The 24,975-nt window shown below is 42.6% G+C and overlaps 1 protein-coding gene across 1 annotated transcript; it reads right to left on the bottom strand.

Annotated features, from left to right (window-relative positions):
• Positions 1-94: 94 nt before the first annotated feature.
• Positions 95-24,975, bottom strand: LOC118388445 (coiled-coil domain-containing protein 3-like). Its single transcript, XM_035777534.2, has 3 exons — positions 24,176-24,975; positions 17,104-17,278; positions 95-2,370 (listed from the first exon to the last, which is right to left on the bottom strand). Exons 1-3 carry the CDS (start codon positions 24,529-24,531, stop codon positions 2,086-2,088), a joined length of 816 nt encoding a protein of 271 aa, XP_035633427.1. The 5' UTR covers positions 24,532-24,975; the 3' UTR covers positions 95-2,085.

Here is a 24,975-nt window from a genome sequence, read left to right as displayed (position 1 = left end):
TGCTACACCTGCATCTATGGAAGGCAATCAAAACAGTTTTGTTAATAATATGCTGAAGGTTCCTACTATTGAGAAATTGCAAGATGACGAAACAAACTTTGTAAAAATGAAAGTTTATTTTTGTCTTTATTTGCTATCATACATGAATTAAAGGTTAAAGGCAACCAGATGCTTATTGTTTGAAAAGGAAATAAACATAAAAGCCAAGTACAAAACATAATAGGAGACTAGGGATGCCTCTCAGTTCGGACACAGGAAAAGATTTTACGGTACCCCATCATGCCTCATTGGCTAGTGGTTGTATTTATTGAGTGCTCAGCACCCTGTTTTCCAACATAAAAACTAAATTTTCCCTCAGTATACTGTAACTGTATAAAACTATCCACAAAAAGCTGGAATCTTAAACAAATTAACAATAAATGTGGAAGTCCTTGTAGTTATTCTTGGTTATTAATTCCCATATAAAAATAGCTGAATTTGAACAGAATTTGGGGGATTTCAACTGAATTTAAAACCCCTAGGTATCCTTGCTAATAAGAGTCTGGGCATGTTTGTTATTATCATATTAATAAGGAGTGTGTTTACCTGTTCTTATGGCCAACAATACACTATCCCTGTGTTTACAACCCTCTGTCCTGAAAATTGGTTTCCTGTAAGTACAGTGACGGTGTTGGGTGTGCTGTGTTAAAAAAAAGGAGGGTTCTGTACATTCTGTCCTAACTGGTCCAAGGCAGTTCTTGTTGTTTGGTGTGAAATGGTTATGGCTGGGACTGCTGAGGGAAGGGAGAGCTGATCAGAGCCATAGATATTAAGAGTTCAGCAGACTATTGCCTGTGTTGTCATTAAATCAAACTCCCTGTACTCTGTTAGCCTCGCAAAGCCGCCTGATCCTGTGAGCTTACACAAATGTTTCTGTATGGATATCAGTCGGTATTTACGAGGCTAGTTATCTGCGACTCTGGATCTGATCCATCATCAGTTGTTAAGGACAGAATTAACCTTTTACATGTAACACAATGTAAAAGGTGAAGCAGGTGTTCTTAGCCAGCAGGCCTATGACTGGTTTAAGTTCAGCATCCTCAAGTCAGCAGTGTGAGGTCCCTGGCATGGTATTGGCATCACACCTGTAGCCCTTGCCTTGACTTTCCCACTAGTTCTCCAAAAGGTGACAGCATTTCACCTGGCATTGAAATGGCATGGAACTCCACTCTGGGGAAAAACCTGCCAGCAGGAAGGCCTGGGCATGTTAGGGATGTGCGAGGTGGGTAGAAATGACAGGGTGAGCCTTTATTGACCTAATTGAGCTGGGACCGGCGTTGAGCTATTTACAATTTGTTCAGTTGTCAATATTATGTCCTCACAGGATAAGACTTCATAGAGCAGCACAGATCTCTACTGTATGGTATTGAGGTGAGGGGAACTAGGAAAGGGGGGATATGGGAGCGAGGTTGGGATTAGATATGGGATTAGGAAGGACCCAGTTGTATGAGATGGGGAATTTGTGATTACCATATATCCCCCAGCATGCATTTTTGTAAGGAAGCAGTTGTATAACCAGTGAGTCATAATGAAGCATGAGCACTGTCTCAGTCTGTGGTTGGAAATCACATTTGATCCAAGCCAACGTTCCCCTCAAATTGTCCTGCTACTCTTTCTGTGGTAAGAACAGTGACACAATGTTATTGCTATGACAAGAAATGCGTATCACATTGTAGAGTAGGCATTTCACATAGATCTAAACAAAGTGTATGTGTGTGAAATAGGTGTGAAATGACTGCATTCATATTTAGAAATGTTGAAGGCTATTCTATAGCATTATATTAATGTACGGAAAAATAAGAAAATTCTGAAGAATACAAAACATTTTTGAGTTGCTCAAAGCACTTTCTTCTAAAGGTGTGACTAGTCTGCATCACATTAAGGGTATACAAATCCTCTATCTCCTTAACTTGTGACATGATACAGTACCTATCTTTAGCATACCTATCTTTCCCCTGATGTCACATACTATACAATCCTTATGTCCTTTTATACAGCCTGTTCATGTCTGCAGTGCAACAGGTGGTGGTGTCGGCTGGTTAGGGTTCAGTTTTTTATCATCTTGGTGAGGATCTTTTTGAGTGCGGGTCTCTTCTGGTCCTGTGTGGTGTCTTGGTGTGGGTGGGAGGGCTTGGCGTGGTGCAGCTGTTTCAGGGGGAGGGTCTGCTGGTCCTTAGTGTCTCGTTTGGCCTGGCGTAGGAGGCGCTTCATGTTCTTCACCTTGTCCCGCAGGTGGCTGTTGGCCTTCTCCAAAGATCGCACCTTCTGGGAGAGAGTCTTCACCCTCTCCTCCTCCTCAAACAGGGCCTTCTGCACCGTTGAACACAGCAGCTGGAGGAAACAAGAATGTTAGTCAACAGGAAGTGGGCAAAATGCTAATGTGCACCACAGATTGAGGTTAAGAATTGTTAATAGATTCAGATAATGAGTTGAGAGAATAAGTTCTCAGGCTGTAACATGATAACCACATCCTTATTTTAGACTTTTGATGATCCATTACACAAACCCCAAGTTGTTACACTAATTCAGCCCTGATTCTTTGGATCATCTGGTTACTCAAGTTCCTGATCCAGTCTTAATGTTTGGAAATCTATAATTTACTTCAAAAGGCAAAGATATTCATCTCAAAACCTCTTTTCTTTGAAACACATTTCAGAAAACAAATGCTTGACTTGTGTGAATATGCTAAAATGGTAATGATGTCAATCCACATTCATTTATTAATAGAGATTTTTTTTTAAATGTAAGTTTAGAAACTGTTCCCCTTCAGTAATGGAAAGTCTGAGACAGATTCAAATGTTTTGTTTTATTTGTCACGATCGTCGTATGGAGTAGCCCAAAGCACAGCGTGAATCCATTCTTTTATTGAATGACGAAGAACACTTAAACAAAAACAACAAAACGCTATGAATCCGAGTACCGACACAGGCCACTAACAGACAATACCCGACAAAATAGCCAAATAAGATGGCTGCCTAAATATGGTTCCCAATCAGAGACAAAGATAAACACCTGCCTCTAATTGAGAACCAATTGAGGCAACCATAGATCTACAAAAACACCTAGATGTAAACAACCCCATAAATCTACAAAACCCCTAGACAGTGAAACCCTAAATGAGACAAAACACACATACCACCCTCGTCACACCCTGACCTAACCAAAATATATAAAGAAAACAAAGAATACTCAGGTCAGGGAGTGTCACTTAAATAATTTTTTTGTCCATTTTTTTGTCCATTAAAATAGCATCAAATTGATCAGAAAAACAGTGTAGAAATTGTAAATGGTAAATTACTATTGTAGCTGGAAACTGCAGACTATTTATGGAATATCTACATAGGCGTACAGAGGACCATTATCAGCAACCATCACTCCTATGTTCCAATGGCATTTTGTGTTAGCTAATCCAAGTTTATCATTTTAAAAGGCTAATTGATCATTAGAAAACCCTTTTGCAATTATGTTAGCACAGCTGAAAACTGTTGTTCTGATTAAAGAAGCAATAAAACTGGCCTTCTTTAGGAGTGATGGGTGCTGATAATGGTACGCCTATGTAGATATTCCTATGTAGATATTCCATAAACAATTGCAGTTTCCAGCTACAATAGTAATTTACAACATTAACCATGTCTACACTGTATTTCTGATCAATTTGATGTTATTTTAATGGACACAAAATGTGGTTTTCTTTCAAAAACAAGGACATTTCTAAGTGTTCCCAAACTTTTGAACGATAGTGTACATCTCAAAAAGACTGAGTGAGAAACCTCTTATGTCCAACATACTAGCCAACTGAAATTTAGTATACACGTGTCATCATTTAACAGTGGTAGCACAGAGGAGAGTAACCTAGCATGTTTGTTGATAGTGTTAAATCATCTAAGACAAACAGCTACGTCTACTTGTATTTCATTCACAGGCGGCTTGTTGCACATTATTTGGGGGCTCATAGTAAAGGCTGGAACGGAATACATGGAATGGCATCAAACACGTGGTTTCAATGTCGTTGATACCATTCCATTTACTCCATTCCAGCCATTATTGTGAGCCGTCCTCCCCTCAGCAGCCTCCTGTGATTTCGATAATCTCTTTCCCTTTTGAAAGAGTTTAAAACCATTTGATATATCCTGTGTTATTTTCAGTCCTGCTGTTGATGAAACCCCATGTCACGCCCTGACCTTAGAGATCCTTTTTATTCTCTGTTTGGTTAGGTCAGGGTGTGACTTGGGTGGGAAAGTCTATGTTTTCTATTTCTTTGTTTTTGGCTGTGTGTGTGTGTGGTTCCCAATCAGAGGCAGCTGTCTATCGTTGTCTCTGATTGGGGATCACATATAAGTTGTCATTTTCCTTTTGGGTTTTGTGGGATCTTGTTTTCTGTTTATTGTCTGTACCTGACAGAGCTGTGCTCTTAGGTTTTCACTTTTGTTTTGAGTGTTTTTTGAAAATAAAAATCATGAACACTTTCAATGCTGCGCTTTGGTCCTCTCCTTTGGACGAGAGCTGTTACAGCCCATGTACAGGGGCTTTGTCTAACGTGCATGAGTTGTGGAACGTAGCATTCCTTGGCCTGTCCAGCAGAAACAACAGCTCATATATATATGTCTTTCAGTGTATTCCGGGCTTTTATTATGAGTGAGCCACAAGAGGTTGCATTTTATCCGTTAGCAGCAGGCGTGCATGTGGCCAGAGAAGGAACGAAAAGGAAAAATAGAAAACATGTAATTTAAACAGAACTAATCTGATGGGGGGGGTTCTCTCCAGGGAGCGGCCTAAGGACATGTGGAAATATGAAAGTGGTTGGTAGAAAGATGCATGGCAAATGCCTTGTGCTTTAGAAATGTGGTCAGAGTGGTGGGTGAGCTGTCCCTTATGGCCCTAAGTAGCAGCCCCCAACACAGAGCTGAAACCAAACAGTGTTAACAATTTTTTAATATATATTTTTTTAACCTTTATTTAACCAGGCAAGTAATACTGGGGTCTTGGTCACACTTTATTTGGATAGTCTGGATAATCCATCTGTAGATTCTCTACAGATGATCATGCTATCAACACACTTTCTGTTGATAAGGGTTAGGATAAGGGTTAAGGTTAGCATTGGGGTAAGGGTAAAGTTCAGGGTTAGAATAAGGTTTAATGTTAGGGTAAGGTTTAAGTTTAGGGTTAGGAAAAGGGTTAGGGTTATGGTAAGGTTCAGGGTTAGGATTAGTTATATTAAATGTTACTGATAAAGCATCTACAGATGGGCTATCCATACAAAGTGCTACCAGGGTCTTTCCCTTTGCATTTTTCCAATTTTGTTGCCTTACAACCTGGAATGAAAATTGATGTTTTGTGGAGTTTGTATCATTTGATTTACACAACATGCCTACCACTTTGAAGATGCAAAATGTATTTATTGGGAAACAAACAAGAAATAAGACAAGAAAACAGAAAACTTGAGCATGCATAACTACTCACCCACAAAGTAATTACTTTGTAGAGCCACTGTTTGCAGCAATTACGTCTGCAAGTCTCTTGGGGTATGTCTCTATAAGCTTGGCACATCTAGCTGCTGAGATTTTTGCCCATTCTTCAAGGCAAAACTGCTCCAGCTCCTTCAAGTTGGATGGGTTCGGCTGGTGTACAGCAATCATTAAGTCATACCACAGATTCTCAATTTAATTGAGGTCTGGGCTTTGACTAGGCAATTCCAAGACATTTAAATGTTTCCCCTTAAACCACTCAAGTGTTGCTTTAGCACTATGCTTAGGGTCATTGTCCTGCTGGAAGGTGAACCTCCGTCCCAGTCTCAAATCTCTGGAAGACTGAAGCAAGTTTCCCTCAAGAATGTCCCTGTATTTAGAGCCATCCATCATCCTTCAATTCTGACCAGTTTCCCAGTCCCTGCTGATGAAAAACATCCCCACAGTATCCTCCACCACAATGCTTCACTATGGGGATGATGTTCTCAGGGTGATGTGAAGTGTTGGGTTGGAGCCAGACATAATGTTTTCCTTGATGGCCAAAAAGCTACATTTTAGTCTCATCTGACCAGAGTACCTTCTTCTTTATGCTTGGGGAGTCTCCCACATGCCTTTTGGCGAACACCAACTGTGTTGGCTTCTTTTTCTTTAAGCAATGGCTTTTTCTGGCCACTCTTCCGTAAAGCCCAGCTCTGTGGAGTATACGGCTTAAAGTGGTCCCATAGACAGGTACTCCGATCTCCACTGTGGACCTTTGCAGCTCCTTCAGGGTTATCTTTGGTCTCTTTGTTGCCTCTCTGATTAATGGCCTCCTTGCCTGGTCCGTGAGTTTTGGTGAGCGGCCTTCTCTTTGTCGGTTTGTTGTGGTGCCATATTCTTTCCATTTTTTAAATAATGGATTTAATGGTGCTCCTTGGGATATTCAAAGTTTCAGATATTTATTTTTAACCCAACCCTGATCTGTAACACAACTTTGTCCCTGACCTGTTTGGAGAGCTCCTTGGTCTTCATAGTGCTGCTTGCTTGGTGGTGCCGCTTGCTTAGTGGTGTTGCAGTCTCTGGGGCCTTTCAGAACAGGTGTATATATACTGAGATCATGTGACAGATCATGAAACACTTAGATTGCACACAGGTGGACTTTATTTAACTAATTATGTGACTTCTGAGGGTATTTGGTTGCACCAGATCTTATTTATGGGCTTCATAGCAAAGGGGGTGAATACATATGCACCCACCATTTTTCAGTTTTAGAATTTTTTAGAATTTAGTAATTGTTTTCATTTCACTTCACCAATTTGGAATATTTTGTGTATGTCTATTACATGAAATAAAAATACATTTAAATTACAAGTTGTAATGCAACAAAATGGAAAAAACGCCAATGGGGTGAATACTTTTGCAAGGCACTGTACATCAACGACAGACTGAAATCAGCCATAGGTGAGCTTCAATACGTGTCCATCTCCTAAAACATTGATTCCCTGCTCCGATCCTAATGCTTACACATGGAGCTGACTAAAACATTGACGTAAATGCACTGCCATCTCTGATAGGACTGTGTGGAGGGGGTTTTATGAAATTCAAAAAATGTGATGGCTGCTGCCATCCTGCATCACCAATTAGTGGGTCACTTTATGTTATATTATCCAGTGTGGTTTCTTCTGCAGCTCTGCCACAGGGCATTCTATCAGCTGCAAATCAAATTAAATGTTATTGGTCACATACACATGGTTAGCATGTTATTGTGAGTAGTGAAATGCTTGTGCTTCTAGTTATGACAGTGCAGCAATACCTAATACTACCTAATACACGCAAATCTAAGTAAAGAAATGCAATAAGAATATATACCTATAAATATATGGATGAGCAATGACACAGTGGCATAGGCAAGATGCAATAGATGGTATAAAATACAGTATACACATATGAGATGAGTAATGAAAGATATGTAAACATTAAAGTGGCATTATTAAAGTGACTAGTGATCCATTTATTGATGTGGCCAATGATTTCTAGTCTGTATGTAGGCAGCAGCCTCTCTGTGTTAGTGATGGCTGTTTAACAGTCTGATGGTCTTGAGATAGAAACAGTTTTTCAGTCTCTCGGTCCTAGCTTTGATGCAGGGTGAACAGGCAGTGGCTCAGGTGGTTGTTGTCCTTGATGATCTTTTCGGCCTTCCTGTGACATCGGGTGCTGTAGGTGTCCTGGAGGGCAGGTAGTTTGCCCCCGGTGATGCGCTGTCCAGACCGCACTACCCTCTGGAGAGTCCTGTGGTTGTGGGCGGTGCAGTTGCCGTACCAGGCGGTGATACAGCCCGACAGGATGCTCTCAATTGTGCATCTGTAAAAGTGCGTGAGGTTTTGATGCGCTTTTGCACCTTCTTCACCACAGTGGCACCCTTTATTTGAATTTTATTTATTAAATTTTTTGAAAATGCACTGTTGGTTAGGGGCTCGTAAGTAAGCATTTTACTGGAAGGTCTACACCTGTTGTATTCAGAGCATGTAACTAATAACATTTGATTTGATTTGTCTGTGTGAGTGGACCATTTTAAATAGTCTGTGATGTGTACGCGGAGGAACTTAAAAACTTCTACCTTCTCCACTACTGTCCCGTCGATGGGGATAGGGGGCTGCTTCCTCTGCTGTTTCTTGAAGTCCAGGATAATCTCCTTTGTTTTGCTGATGTTGAGTGAGAGGTTGTTTTCCTGACCCCACACTCCGAGTGCCCTCACCTCCTCACTGTAGGCTGTCTCATCGTTGTTGATAATCAAACCTACTACGGTTGTGTCGTCTGCAAACTTGATGATTGAGTTGGAGGTGTGCATGGCCACGCAGTCATGGGTGAAAGGGAAGTACAGGAGGGGACTGAGCATGCACCCTTAAGGGGCCCCAGTTTTGAGGATCAGCGAAGTGTAGATGTTGTTTCCTACCTTCAACACCTGAGGGCAGCCCGTCAGGAAGTCCAGGACCCAATTGCACAGGGCGGGGTTGAGACCCAGGGCCTCACGCTTAATGATGAGCTTGGAGGGTACTATGGTGTTGAATGCTGAGCTAGAGTCAATGACCAGCATTCTTACATAGATACTCCTCTTGTCCAGATGGGACATCACATTGTGCAGTGTGATGGCGATTGCATCGTCTGTGGACGTATTGGGGCGGTAAGCAAATTGAAGTGGGTCTAGGGTAACAGGTAAGATGGAGGTGATATGATCCTTGACTAGTCTCTTAAAGTACTTCATGATGATAGAAGTGAGTGATACGGGGTGATAGCCATTTGGTTCAGTTTCCTTTGCATTCTTGGGTACAGGAACAATGATGGCCATCTTGAAGCACGTTGGGACATCAGACTGGGATAGGGAAGGAATATCTCCGTAAACACACCAGCCAGCTGGTCTGCGCATGATCTGAGGACGTGACTAGGGATGCCATCTGGGGCCGGCAGCCTTGCGAGGGTTAACACGTTTAAATGTCTAACTCAAGTCGACCTCAGAGAAAGAGAGCCCACAGTCCTTGGTAGTGGGCCGCGTAGGTGGCACTCAAAGCGGGCAAAGAAGGTGTTTAGTTTGTCTGGAAGTAGGGTGTCGGTGTCCATGACACCGTGGTTTTCCTTTAGTGATTGTCTGTAGACCACATACGTCTCGTGTCTAAGCAGTTGAATTGCGACTCTATTTTGTCTCTACACTGACATTTAACTTTTTTGATTGCCTTGCAGAGGGAATAACTACACTGTTAGTATTCAGCCATATTCCCAGTCACGGATTTGAGTTCCTGTATGTTGTTACATTTACACCATGAGTCATTAATCATGAAACATACATCCCTGCCCTTCTTCTTCCTGGAGAGATGTTTATTCCTGTCGGCGCAACACACAAAGAATCCAGGTGGCTGTACTAACTCCAACAACATATCCCGAGAGAGCCATGTTTCTGTGAAACAGAGTATGTTACAATCCCTGATGTTTCTCTGGAAAGCAACCCTTGCACTGATTTCGTCGACCTTGTTATCTATAGAGACTGGACAATTAGTGAGTAATATACTCGGAAGCGGTGGGTGGTGTGTGTGCCTCCGAAGTCTGACCAGAAGACCGCTGGCATCTTCCTCTTCTACAGTGGCATTGTTTTGAGTCAGCATCTGGAATCAGTTCAAATGCCCTGGGTGGTTCAGACAAAGGATGTGGACTGTGCAGTTGCCATAACAGGCGGTTACAGCCCGACAGGATGCTCTAAATTGTGCATCTGTAAAGGTTTGTGAGGATTTTGGGTGACGTCGTTCTGATATCCATAGTTCTTCCCGGCTGTATGAAAAAACACTTGGGCTAACAATGTAAGAAATACTACATAAAAAAAACAAAATAATACACATTTTCCTAAGGACCAGAAGCGAGGCAGCCTTCTCTGTCGGCACCATCTTGTTACAGAAAAAGGATAGGCAGACTATAGGCAGACTGCCCCAGGTAGTAAAGCAGTGGTCACCAACCGGTCAATCGTCAAGGCATTCCTAGACGATCACCAAACATTTCTGTAGAAAAGGCAAGGATAAAGGCTTGTGCTCCTTTTCTTTTGTTATGCATGTTGCGCTGTTGCCAGCAGGTGCACTTGATTCAGAAGCCCTATACACCGGGTAAGGAAAGTGTTTCCATTTTGAAACATTTCATTTGTCTGAAAAGACTAACTCTGCCTACAATGCGTACTGGGAGATCTGGGGCTAAATCGAGTGTGCCTACTGAGCTGGCCAATCGGATAGCCGTACCTCCAGCTTCCACGACACCGGACACAACAAGGTTTGATAGTAGCCTATGTGAGATTTCCTCACTTTTAAAACCAAGACCACAGAGAGACTGTCAAATAAATCAGCAAAGAGCTCCTGTTTTAATGAGTGAGTTCATGTTTAAGTTTTTATTCAGCACTGTCCACACTGTTTTTATTCAAACCTATTACAAAACACACTTCTCCCTACTTCCACTCCCTCTGCAGCTGTCAAGAATCCCGTTTCCTGAGTCTGTTTTTTGCCTGTGTTCTGTCCTGGAGTGTTTTTTCCGGCGTCCTGGAACGCACCCTGGCTGGTTGCCGGGCAATGTAGCCAGTTGGGAGTTCTGATTACCCGCACCTGTATCCCATCAGCTATCTGCACACCTGGTCCTGATCATCATCTCTCCTCTTCATAAGCCCGGACCTGACATCCATTCCCTGCCGGATCGTTAGCCATGAACATTACTCACCCGGATCGTTTACCCCATTACCGCCTGGTTGTCGGAGGATTCCGCTACCCCATTGGATCCACCTATTTACTCCCATCAACTCACCACCGCTGCCCGCTATGCCACCTGGATATATCTACCCATTCACATTCACTTGTAAATAAATACTCACCTTCTTCCTACTCTCCTTGTCCTGGTCTGCTTCTGGGTTCGATTTTCAAAGAACGTGACAGCAGCTGAAATGAATGAGTACCCAAGTGTATCGATAGCCCTGCGTTTTGATGATTATTAGTAGCTCGTTGTGTATTTTAATATCAAGGAATATTGCACTTTCTCTGGTCATAGGAACATCATGAATTAGTGCATGAGGCAGATGCGGTATGACTGGAGTTTCCCCATGAGGTGGAAGACGATGTCTCCTGTTTTTCTGGTCAGTCTCAACAGAGGAAAGGAAGGAGAGAGCAGGGACCGTGAGAGGCGGACCCTCTGCTGTTCTCTCCCTCCCTCCACTGAGACTAATGCTGGGTTCTAAACTACAGAAATCTACAGACTTCTGACTTCAGCGCATTTGAGACAACTGGAAACTCTGAAAAAAACTAGATCCAACTAGAAAAAAATGTTTTGAACGATCATCCAACTTGGAATTGCAAGTCGGAAACTTGGATACCGTCGGATACCGTCTCTTATGACCGAAAAAAGCTTATGGATATCAGAAGAGTGATTACTCACCTCGAACTGGATAAAGAATTTTCATTAAATAGTCCGACGCAAAGGATATACTGTTTCTCAGAGTCCAGGCCCAAATCCCCATCATTCCCATGAAGAAAAGACAGATATACATGGGGCAGAGATCGGGGTGCCATGTTAGAATTAATCGGCGATTGTGCAACCCGCCTCTACCATCCGTTCTATTGGCCAACGTGCAATCACTGGAAAATAAATTGGATGATCTCCGTTCGAGACTATCCCACCAACTGGACATTAAAAACTGTAATACCTATGTTTCACCAAGTTGTGGCTGAATGACAACACAGATAATATACATTTGGCTGGGTTTTCTGTGCATCAGCAGGACAGAACAGCTACGTATGGTAAAACGGGGGTTGGGGGTGTTTGTCTACTTTTCAATAACAGTTGTAGCGTGATGTCTAATATCAAGGAAATCTTGAGGTATTGCTCACCTGAGGAAGAGTACATCATGATAAAGTGTAGACCACACTATCTACCAAAAGGTTTGATTTATATTTTTCGTATCCGTATATTTACCACTTCAAACCGATTCTGGCACTACGACTGCACTCAACAAGCTTTATAAGGCCATAAGCAAATAAGAAAATGCCAATACAGAAGTGACGCTCTGAGTGGCCGGGGACTTTAATGCAGACAAACTTAACTCAGTTTTACCTATTTTCTACCTGCGTGTCAAATGTGCAACCAGAGAGAAAAAACTATAGACCTTTACTCCACACAAAGAGACGCATACAAAGCTCTCCCTCGCCCTCCATTTGGCAAATCTGACCATAATTCTATCATCCTGATTCCTTCTTACAAGCAAAAACTAAAGGAGGAAGTACCAGTGACTCGCTCAATACAGAAGTGGTCAGATGACGCGGATGCTAAACTACAGGATTGTTTTGCTAGCACAGACTGGAATATGTTCCGGGATTCATCCAATGGCATTGAGATACCACCTCAGTCACCGGCTTCAGCAACAAGTGCATCGACAACATCGTCCCCACAGTTACCATACACACATGTCCCAACCAAAAGCCATGGACTACAGGCAACATCCACAACGAGCTAAAGGCTAGAGCTGCCGCTTCAAAGAGTGGGACACTAATGCGGACGCTTATAAGAAATCCTGATATGCCCTCAGACAAACCATCAAACAGGCAAAGCGTCAATATAGGACTGAGATTGAATCCTACTACACCGGCCCAGACCCTCGTCATACAGTATGTGGCAGGGCAAGCAAACTATTACGGACTACAAAGGGAAACCCAGCTGCCAGTTGCCCAGTGATGCGATCCTACCAGACGAGCTGAATGCCTTTTATGCTTGCTTCGAGGCAAGCAACACTGAAGCATGCATGAGAGCACCAGCTGTTGCAGACAACTGTGTGATCACGCTCTCCGTAGCCAATGTGAGCAAGACCTTTAAACAGGTCAACATTCACAAAGCTGCAGGGCCAAATGAATTACCAGGATGTGTACTCAAAGCATGTGTGGACCAACTGGATAGTGTCTTCACTGACATTTTCAACTTCTCCATGACCGAGTCTGCAATACCTACATGTTTCAAGCAGACCACCATAGTCCCTGTGCCCAAGAAAGCGAAGGTAACCTGCCTAAATGACTAGCACCTGGTAGCACTCACGTCGGCATTCATGAAGTGCTTTGAAAGGCTGGTCATGGCTCACATCCACACCATAATCCCAGAAACCCTAGATCCACTCCAATTCGCATACCACCCACAACAGATCCACAGATGATACAATCTCAATCACACTCCACATTGCACTTTCCCACCTGGACAAAAGGAACACCTACGTGAGAATGCTGTTCATTGACTACAGCTCAGTGTTCAACACCATAGTACCCACAAAGCTCATCAATGAGCTAAGGACCCTGGGACTAAACACCTCCCACTGCAACTGGAGCCTGGACTTCCTGACGGGCCGCTCCCAGGTGGTGAGGGTAGGCAACACCACATCGCCACACTGATCCTCAACACGGGGGCGCCTCAGGGGTTCGTGTTTAGTCCTCTCCTGTACTCCCTGTTCACCCATGACTGCGTGGCTAAGCACGACTCCAAAACCATCATTAAGTTTGCTGACGACATAACAGTGGTAGGCCTGATCACCGACAACGAAGAGACAGCCTCTAGGGAGGAAGTCAGAGACCTGGCAGTGTGATGCCAGGACAACAACCCCTCCCTCAACATCAGCAAGACGAAGGAGCTGATCGTCGACTACAGGAAAAGGAGGGCCGAGAATTCCCCGATTCACATCGACGGGGCTGTAGTGGAGCGGGTCGAGAGTTTAAAGTTCCCTGGTGGTCACATCACCAACAAACTATCATGGTCCAAACACACCAAGACAGCCTTGAAGAGGGCATGACAACACCTTTTTCCCTTCAGGAGACTGAAAAGATTTGGCATTGGTCCCCAAATCCTCAAAATGTTCTACAGCTGCACCATCGACCGGTTGCATCACCGTCTGGTATGGCAACTGCTCGGCATCCGACCGTAAGACTCTACAGATGGTTGTGCGTACGGCCCAGTACATCACTGGGGCCAGGCTTCCTGCCATCCAGGAGGAAGGCCCAAAATATTGTCAAAGAGTCCAGCCCACCAAGTCATAGACTGTTCTCTCTGCTTCCGCACGGCAAGCAGTCCCGGAGCACCACGTCGAGGAACAAAAGGCTCCTTAACAGCTTCTACCACCAAGCCATAAGACTGCTGAACAATTAATCATGTGGCCACCCGGACTATTTACATTGACACCCCCTCCCTTTATTTTTACACTGCTGCTACTCACTGTTTATTATCTATGCATAGTCACTTTACCCCTACCTACATGTACAAATTACCTCAACTAACCTATATCCCCACATATTGATTCTGTACTGGTACCACCTATATATAGCCTTGTTATTGTTATTTTATTGTGTTGCTTTTTATTTTCATTTTTTACTTTAGTTTATTTTGTAAATATTTTCTTAACTCTATTTCTTGAACTGCATTGTTGGTTAAGGGCTTGTAAGTAAGCATTTCACGGTAAAGTCTACACCTGTTCTATTCGGCGCATGTAACAAATACAATTTTATTTGATTTGATTGAATATATTAGGCTCACTTCACAAACCTCACTCCTACAGAACTGGTTTCATTATGTTAATGTTTAAAAAATGTAGGTTATTGTCATGTTTAAAAAAAAAATCTGAGCGTTAGATTGCGATAGTGATATTGACTCAGAAAAGGTTGTAACGGCTCAGCAGGTAACCATTTTGTAAAAATATTTTTAAGGTATTTTCTGACTTTATTGAACATATAGAGGGAGAGGATGGCCGTCGGGAAAGATAGAGAGAGGTTGTGTGAAAGGGCAGTAAGCCGGATTCAAACCTATGCCGACACTGTAGATACAGTATGTGTGTCGGCGGCTGCGGTATTACCTCAAGACCAACCAGGCCACTCAGCAGATAACCCTAAACAACAAATTCCAGGTAACAAAACTAGATGGAAGGAGAGGTGGAGCTGTTTCTTTTAACTGGGTATGTGTTTCACTCAGACCAGAGGTACCTATAGTAAAGTCCCTATCTCCACATCTCCCTACCATTGTTATGGGACAGACCATGGTTTCCTAAACCAAGCTCCATTGTGGACACATACCTATTTAATTGCCCTTGAACATGTCTGGAGTTGTGAATATATCTGGACTGTGATCTGAGCATCTACCTCCCACGTATGGTCCACACCTGCACCATAGCTACGGAGTTGGTGTGCTTGCTTCCAAAGTCTGAATGCTATCCCTATCATATCTTTCCCATGGCAGACAACCCAGTCTTAAAAATAGTAATACATTCAACTGTTTACACAACCAAACCAACAAACTAATCTGAAGTGGCAGATGGACGATTTATCACTGTGGTCATAATGGTAGAGACCCAGGCTCAACAGAAACATAGACATAACATGCAATTTTGACACTCATCCAGTAAGAAATATATTTCAGTAAGAAATATATTTCCAGTCTTACTGGGACATTTTCCCACGTTAGCAGAGGGACATCTTCAAGGTTTTTGAGGGAAAACAGCCGTGTGCCCCAGTTAAGAGTATCCCAGTGGGCATATGAGAATTTCAGTCTAACCCAGGAAATCTACGAATATAATCATGACAGTATGTGTGTTGGGTAATTTCCATTAGTTTTACATGTGAAGGCCCTAGACTGTCACTCTTACACAACAGTCACAGTCATGTCTGTGTGGCATGATGACAATATGACTGCGTTATGCTGTCCAGCAGTCCAACCTGTGGGCCTAGCCATTCCATTCAGATATTTAGTAATAAGAGTGTAATCATACAAATTACTTTGTGCATTACCTTGGCTTTGCCTCTGATTACAGATTTGAGCTGAGATGTGGTCGTTAATGGAAACATAAGCCCATTCTTATTCTGTCAGAGAGACAGAAGGCTTTTATGTGTAGTTAGCACATGATTGGAAACAGAGAAGACTGGTGTAAATCATGAGTTCAATTAATGGAATCCAGAGATGTTGAAATGCCAGATTATTAGTAACTATTGAGGGACTATGCATGACACTATGACGTGATCACGAGTGTTTATCTTGCAAATTGACACTGAAATGTTGAGTTGAGCCATGGATATGTTATGTAGAAATGTGTAGACTTCATACTCATCGGTATGTTAATTAGCATTTAGGTATTTTACAATGTGTATGAGGCAAACCTTTCCCACAAACTACTTCAATCTGGATTTTATGAGCAACAATGTCCCGCCAACGACGAGACAGAGCTTTGAAACTGATCCAATAATTTCACTAAACTGATGGCTGCCCACCTACCATAACATCGGTATGAAAGGCTCAGGTACAGGGAGTACAGTCTAATGAATGTAAGTTCTGTGCTCATAGTAGAAAACCCCATAGATGGTTAAAAAGCCTGCTGCTCCCTGTCTCTCAGCCACATCCCACATCCTGCTCTACAGCCAACATACTCTACCCTGCATTGACACACATGAAAGAGAAGCACAAACCAAGGGGATTCTAACTGCCTGGACTAACTACTGATCAGAGCAGTGCCTCTATCCACCACCCAAATAATTCTGGTCTCCCAGACACCAAGAACATATTACACTTACAAGCCTCTCCTCACTGGACCTTTGCAGACTGTGGTTAGCCCTAACCACAAGCCACCATTAGCAGAATGATTTCTGGATAGCATGCATTTCCATCCCCTGTGAAGTGGGGGCTCCTATTGAGATCCCTTTCATGATAGGCAAAGTTCCCTGATTGGGGGTTAAGTGTAGGTTAAGCATAACATACAATACTCTGCAGCACTGCCCTTTAGTTAATCCTTACTGGGCTCTCAAGTGCAAGTGATCACGGAGGACTTGCTAGGACATAGTACGCTGAATGCTACCTCAGCCATGGAGGGACCAAAATGGATTAAGGGGGAATAGCAAGGAAAATTGATCAGCTGTCTATTAGTGTGGCTGTCAAAGTTTTCCTGCATGTGCTTTGATGAGATTCTTCCAACCTTGGCAGTTTTTCTTGCCAGTCTTGCTCTTTGGTGGTTTAGGAGCTGCTGTTTAGGAGTTGCTGTTTCTGACTTTCTTAACAACGGCACATAAAAACCGGAGTGATAGGTTAGTTGAATTCGTACCCGGCTGTCCTCCTGAGCCTCCCACTCTGGGGTGTAGCTGTGGACCATGGTTCCGGCCGTGCAGTTGGAGAACTGGAAGAGGCTGGCGAACATGCGGTGGTTCTCTGGTGTGTCTGGGAAGATTGGGTCTTGGAAGTTAACCCCGTGGGGGATAATGCTGTAGTTCTCATCCATCCTGGGGAACACAGATAGACAGGAGATTAAGATGCAATTTTTGAATTTCACACACACACACACACACACACACACACACACACACACACACACACACACACACACACACACACACACACACACACACACACACACACACACACACACACACACACACACACACACACACACACACACACACACACACACACACACACACACACACACACACACACACAGAGAAAACCCTCATGTAGTCTTATAGCTGTTATTTTTAATGTTGTTCAAGTAAAACTGGAATGGACCTTCAATCCACCCGGGTCACATTTTCTCCAGCTATTAGAAGTGTGTCAGACTGAGGCGGAAGTGTTAGCTTGGAGGTTGACCCTCGACAGCAGGCAGTCCATACATCTGGACTCCATCTTGTCTCCCTTGTGGGACATCAAAAGCTTGCTTATTGTTTCTCTGTCCATCAAAACGTTGGTCAGTGGCAGCATACCAGTTTGCATACTTGGGGTTTTGGGGGTGATGAACGAAAATCGATGATGGCACAAAAATACAAAATAAAAAGGTACCTCATGAGTGTTTGTGTGTTGTCAGCTCTACACTGTAAAAAGTTGGATGGCTTTTACTGATTGGTATAATCTAAAATTATGTTTTGTTTCATTCAACCTATTCTATTTCATTTGTCTGGAATGAAAAATAAAATAAAAAATATATTTTTGTTATGTTATGTTGGATTCTCTATGTGAATGTCACGGTGTGCCCTGGGGGAGGGTGCTATCTTCCCACAGTTTGTGACTTTATGACAGGTCATAAGTACACTGATAAAGGATAGGAAACACACATAATGGTATCTCTTATTAAAGTGTATATTTCCAAGCTGTCAGGTTTACATCTAAATATTGTGAAACATATGTAATTAAATATTTAACTATTTGTGAAAAGATGTAATGTGATGTTAACCTTCTAAATGACAGGATGGAATTTCATATAAAGATGAACTAGTCAGTGGCCACTCCCACGTGAGCATAGACATTACGTCGGCGTCATGGAACCGCCCTTTTCTACTGAAACGTATAAAACCCCAGTGTAAGTTAAGTTTGCAAATGGTTGAATTTCTAAGACCAAAGCATACTGGGTGACACTGGTGTGTGAAGTGGTTTAAACTACAACTCTACCAAAGGACAATACTATACGTGGAGCATTGGCTACACGGCTGGAAATGGTTAAATTCTGAGATTATCGATCCCCACAGAATAAGAGCAAATCTTAGACGTATAATTACTAGTCTGCAGCTAGAAATGACGTAAATCTAGAACGAGAATACTGACAACTGCCGAAACATCTATTCTATGACAACATTTCTGAATGATACTCTGAAGTATCATTCTTCAACCATAAAAAGCAGAGACTGAATAATCCTACAGGATGATCGAGCATTCCAACAGAGAAGACAACAATGACATACGGGCGTAAATATATATACATTGCAATTATTCTTGGATGAGCGGCCGTTCATGTGCAAAGGATTAGCATTTCAATGAATATAATTATAGACTGTGTGTACTGAATCCATTTGGTCTTTCCCACTCTTTCTCAGTCCCACCCCTTTCCTTTTGTCCACCAAGCTGGTTTAGCCCACTAGGGGACTTTTCCATCGTTGTTATTAACCAATACCTAGTGTTTGTTTTATGTATTTCTGTGATTATTTAGTTAGTAAGTAAATAAATAATTAAGCCAATTTGTACATATGTTGCAGATTCATAATTTATGCTAGGGTTCGTGCAGATAACCAAGAATTTTACAAAGTTTAGAATGAGACTGACCGAAGGAAAAGATTAATAATAATTAATACAAGACTGTACTCGATAAGAAATGAAAAATGAAAATATAGTGTCACGTATACTCCCTCTCTGGCCTCTAGGTCATCAGGCTGCTGATTATCCCGCACACCTGTCACCATTGTCTCGCGCACCTGCACCTCATGACACTCACCTGGACTCCATCACCTCCTTGATTATCTTCCCTATATCTGTCTCTCCCCTTGGTTTTTCCCCCAGGTGTTATTGACTCTGTTTTCATGTCGGTGCGTTGTTTATGTTTTGTGTTCATTGTTTATTTTATTTATTAAAACACTCAATCCCCGAACTTGCTTCCCGACTCTCTGTGCACTCATTACATGAAGAGTCGATTTGGGAAGTAATAATAGAGACTATAAACATTTTCCCATGGTGCCCCGACTTCCTAGTTGATTAAAGTTTACCTGATTAGTTTAATTAATCACATAATAATAATTATACATAGAGAATTGATTTGATAAAATAACAGTCTTCACATGTAATGATAGTAACGACAAGACACAAAGTAGAACATGTACACTGCCAGCACTGAATCTGTAATGATACTTGCTTGCAATGATACTAAAGAGCTTGGTAAAGTTTTCATTGGTAAGCTAGCTACCATTTGATTACACTATTGAAGTCAATAAATGTGAAAGTCTATGTAAAGAATGTGATATGAGTAATGATTTCATGTTATTGTACCAACTGAATTTATTGATACAGGAAATGTATTTAATTGCTTGTAACCCAAATTGTATACGTAATATCAAATGGAAAAATCTTCTTGGAACAATATGAAAAAATTGGTTGTATTTACATTAAGTATTAGTTTGGATTTAGGTTATTTATTAGGTTTTATCAAAGGGAAAAAGTAAGTTGAGCTTTGAAAGAAATGGATTGCAACTTGAATTTTTTTTACAAGTGTATGTTTTTGTCTGACCCAGACAGCCTGATGTTTTGTCCCTACAGTGGGGGGTCACTCATAATGTTGATAATGATGAACTACTGTGGCACTGGAATGTAAGCAGGGGCAACACAAGGTCAACCCTGAGAATGATGTGTATGGGGAGAGAGGATCCAGAGGGAATAACATTCTGTGTTGTACTGTTGGCCCCAAAAATGCACATGGTTCTAATTACCAGACTATTTAGCACAGACACAAGATAATACTCACAATGGACATGACCACTGATAATGGCTGTGTGTGTGTTCATTTCAATGGCTTTGAAATTATTTTCACTGCATATTTTGAGGGACACTGGAACCAATATCTTCCTCAAAACAATAACTGATGCACTGGTTTTTATTAATTCCATGCTCCTGAGACATGAATCCTTCCCCATCCTGACAAGCATGGCTTTGTGGATTGTTTTATATATTTCATAAACAGTATGTTTTGTCCCTCTTTCTTTTTCTCTACCTTCCTCCATCCCTCACTCAATCGTTCTCGCCCTCCCTCCATCCCTTCCTCTCTCACTCTCTGTCTCTCTCTGCTCTGTTGCATGTTGAGAGTTGTGGCCAGTGTTTCCCCTACTTCACAAGTCTAGCATGTAAGTTTCGAGACATTTGGTCCCTATAGGATTACAACTCGATGTATAAACCAACCAAATACTCCCAGATGGCGCAGTAATGTCAACCAAGCACTAGTAAATGCAGTTTAACAGCCAATGTTTCCACTGGTTTCAATTTCTTCTCAGCTTCTACAAATTCCATGGCACTTAGCAGACACATAATTATGTCCTAACCACTTGACGTATACATTCCCAAACAGTTCCCCAGTCACTGGTTGTAGAAAAAATCAATATCTTAAGAAAAATAATGTCTATGCTGGTTTAGCTATCCTGGATGCTGTGTCTGTATTAGCCAGCTATATTGTAAAAGTTCTGCCAAACCAACACATTATCTCCATTACACTCTCAGCATAAGGTATCAACTGCATACAGTACAGTCAATGGAACAGCAGTTATAGGGATTATCCTGTGTTTCAAACCCTAATGGCTTCCAGAGAGCGTACACATCAGACCCTTTTTCACATCCACTCTCAAATTCCCCAACTTTAAACAGAGCTCACTTCCCTCACTCTCCCATTCCTCCACACAAAAAAACTGGTCCTCCCTAGGAAAGCTTGTCATCTAGTCTTAACCTTGTTTAGTCAAGAGCATGTTGGTTTAATTAATGTTTCCATGCAGCCTGTCTCCTATTTCTTTGCTTTTCTGTGACGGTTTGACTGGTGAGTTTTGCCCTGTCAAAATGGAACCAGCTGGCTGGTTGGTTCATGGTTCAGCCACACACCAAAGAGTCAAAGGAGGAAGTAAACAAAAGGGGAACCGCTGGGATGTGCAATATACCTGAGCCAAATACCAAGCTCTCTCCATGGTAATGGAGACTAAGGCAGACACTCTGGAGTCAATTCCCCCAGTAGCACTATGCTGTGACTCTCAGTTATTCAAGCAAGCATCCTTTCTTGTCCTGCTTACAGTACACAAGTGAACTGAACACAATAGAGAGATTATAGCTATTGTTTATTGTTCTCAGTACTTTCACCTATTCTATCTTTTCAGATTGGTGATTCTTGGAATTAAAACATAGGGAAGGAGGCTTCTTCCAAATGAAAGTAGCCCTCTCTAGGGGCAGGCAGCTGAGTGTCTTGAGGCTTAAAGCTCGCCAGAGCACCACCACTGCATTGAGATTTATTGACTGAACTTGTGGAGACATCCTTGAGAGTTCAGAATGAATGGCTGTCATGACCCCTTCACTCCATTTGGCTAGATGAAAGCAAGTGATGAACTATTAAGTCATAACCGAGACATGAACTGTAAAGCCTTAACCCACAAATTCTACTCACAGAATCACCAAGAATAATAATCTGTCCTTCACTTTGTTTAACAGCAGACAAGCAACAATGTTATGGGATTGAGATGACTACATTTGGCACAGACAGGCAGACCAATCAACAAGTCTACAGTTTCGGTCCTGTGGGAGACTCCTTGTTGCATTTCTTCATATACGAAACTCCCCTATGTCCTGTCCTGAGCACTCATAGTCGTGATTGATTGGGGAGGCTGTTTCAGACTGTGTCGTTTGGGGGGCTTTAACAGGAAATGGGAGCTCACTGGAGACTCTGATGGAAACTTTTCAGCATTAGCTTGCTGATTCAGCGCCTGAGAGTGCCAGCGTTGCAGAACAACGAGAACAATGCATTCTGGAACTGGAGACTCCTCTGTTAAATGTTTATGACGGAGGTCTAAGATTAGCTGAGAAGCTGCAGAGCAACACTAGGGGCTCAGACAGGACCCCCCCCCCCCTCTCCATCCCGGCATCCTAATGGAGGGAGGTAGTCCAGAGATGCATCAGAGGAGGCATATTCTAATATAGGCTTTTTATGTAACTTTGAGTGACAGTTTAACACACTTTTCATGTATACGTAGGATTTTTTATTCTAGTTTTCATGGCACACTGAATCCTTGGACCCGTATGTCTGTGTCTTATTGTGATCCTTATTAGGTTGTTTCCTTCCAGGGCCTCTTGGCTGATTGCAGGGCTAATCACTATGGATTGTAGTTTCAGGATGAGGAGACTTTCAGATCAGAAAAAACCCTGAGGCCTGATGGGTTTCCCAGTGATGGAGAACGGCTACATAGTGACACCATAAACCTTTCCTCTCAAACAGAACACACACGTGTGTGTGTGTGTGTGTGTGTGTGTGTGTGTGTGTGTGTGTGTGACTGGCAGCAGAGTGCCTGTGAACCTGGGGTCTTCAAAAAAACAATACAACATGTAGCTGGCCATCCAACTCATCAACAAAACACACACATATACACACTCTCCCCCTGACTATGTAAACACACAGTCATTACTGTACTTGGCCGTGAACCTCCATACGGAATAGCTAAATACTCCACACTGGAATTCCTTTGAAATACTCTTTGATAGAATGTGCACTTAAATGTTCTAGGTGCTGAGAATGAAAGAAACACAGGACACGAGACAAGTTAAACCTGTCGGCACAAGTTCATCTCTCAGAACAGAAGGCCTGGTGTCATTCATCAGGGTTGTTCTGTGGTTGGGATACAAAGGACTTCCCATCCAGCCTGTGGTTGGTGTGGAGATAATACCCTCAGCCTAAACTTCCAGCTTTAAGGGTCTCCCCTAAGCTGTTGGGAACTGTCAGACTCTGTAATTATAGAAGCTGGAATGCCATGGGCACTTTTTCAAAGACTGATGTGTTGTTCCACTCTAAAACCAAGGGATATAAGTATTAAGGTGTCAATCATCTCACATTATGAAACCTGCCTTTGTGGAAACAAATCTACTGATATGCTGTAAATTGTGTAAGGCATTTTAACTATCACAAAGTAGAACAGATGTTTTACCTATAATATGTGAGACAAAGTTAACTTTGGGTCAAATTCACTGGTGGTGCTTGTGCTGAGTCTCTCTCTCTCTCTCTCTCTCTCTCTCTCTCTCTCTCTCTCTCTCTCTCTCTCTCTCTCTCTCTCTCTCTCTCTCTCTCATCTGTTTCTCCATCTGTTTCCCCATCTGTTTCCCCATCTGTTTCTCCATCTGTTTCTCCATCTGTTTCCCCCACATTAGGACCTGTGACAGGTGTGACATCTGAGCAAATGTGCATCATGCATCTGTCAACTTGCAACTTCAGAATGACTGGTACCTGATCCTCTTTTCAATCTGTTGCTTTTAATCTCACAATCTAGCTACTCCATATAACATGCTTCATATCACACACACACACACAGACACACACACACACACACAAACAGCAGGTTTGGGTTATTATTCTTGCTGTGTTTGCATCCCAAGAGAATCCTAAGGGCCAGAACATCACTCTCAACTCTATTTCACCAAGTATTAATCAAACAGAAGTTTCTCATTGTGATTGTAAAAAAGAATAACAGCTGGAAATGTAAGGTTCAGGCACAAGTTCTTGCAATTATACAACCAAATCACTGTATGCCTTTTTTCTGTTGAATTATGATTGTGTCATTTCTGACTTACAACACCGCCACACTTGACAGTGATGAACGCACCTCCAACACCAGGATGTCAATGTATCTTACCTCAAAAAGAAATAGTAAGAGTTGTTCTCCACTGCGCTATAGGAGTAACAGGGGAAGTAGCCCAGCCCGGTGACATTGAACCGGGAACCAGCAGGGACCTCCAGCATGCTGCCCCACGCCTGGTCGCATTGCAGCTCGATCTCGGCAGAAAAGAAGAGGTCTGTGTCATACTGCCAAGGTAAGTAGTTGTACACACTGTATGAGTCCTTGTGCAGCGCAAGCACCTTGGCGAAAACGATAATCTCTGCGAGCTCCGCGCGGCACGCCTCCGTCTGTGGTCTCCAGTCATGGGGCAACTGGCATCCCCAAACTCCGCTCAAACAGGTCGCCAGAATCAAAGCCAAAATAGCACCCATGGCAGGCAACTGCGGGTCTCGATTGCAGCTTCTATGAAACGTAATTCTGTGGCAGTGATGGGTGAGCGCTACAGGACCAGTGATTTCTCATCAAACTGTCCGACAGGACTGTATTCCATGGGCTTGTGTGCAAATGCGCAGCACCAATGTGACATATAGTCACTCAGTTGTTGCAGTCAAATATAATAGCTCCGCAGCAGTTTATTGATTCAGTTCTCTCATGCAAACCCCTCTGTCCTCCCTCATTCCCTCCTGCACGCTAGGCTACACTCTGTGAGTGATGATCTAATATTACGCGTAGCTCCCCTGTATCCCGTAGAATAGAATGAGGCGCTCAGAGGCGCGGAGTGCGCTTTATATCTGACACTCTATTCTAACCTAAAATAGCAGGCGTAAAAAGAAGTCTGAACGGAGGGCCCACATCTGGTTTCCTGCTGAAGAGGA

The sequence above is a fragment of the Oncorhynchus keta genome, chromosome 10 (genome assembly GCF_023373465.1).
Source record: "Oncorhynchus keta strain PuntledgeMale-10-30-2019 chromosome 10, Oket_V2, whole genome shotgun sequence".
Classification (NCBI taxonomy): domain Eukaryota; kingdom Metazoa; phylum Chordata; class Actinopteri; order Salmoniformes; family Salmonidae; genus Oncorhynchus; species Oncorhynchus keta.
This window is presented reverse-complemented; position numbering and strand designations above follow the sequence as displayed.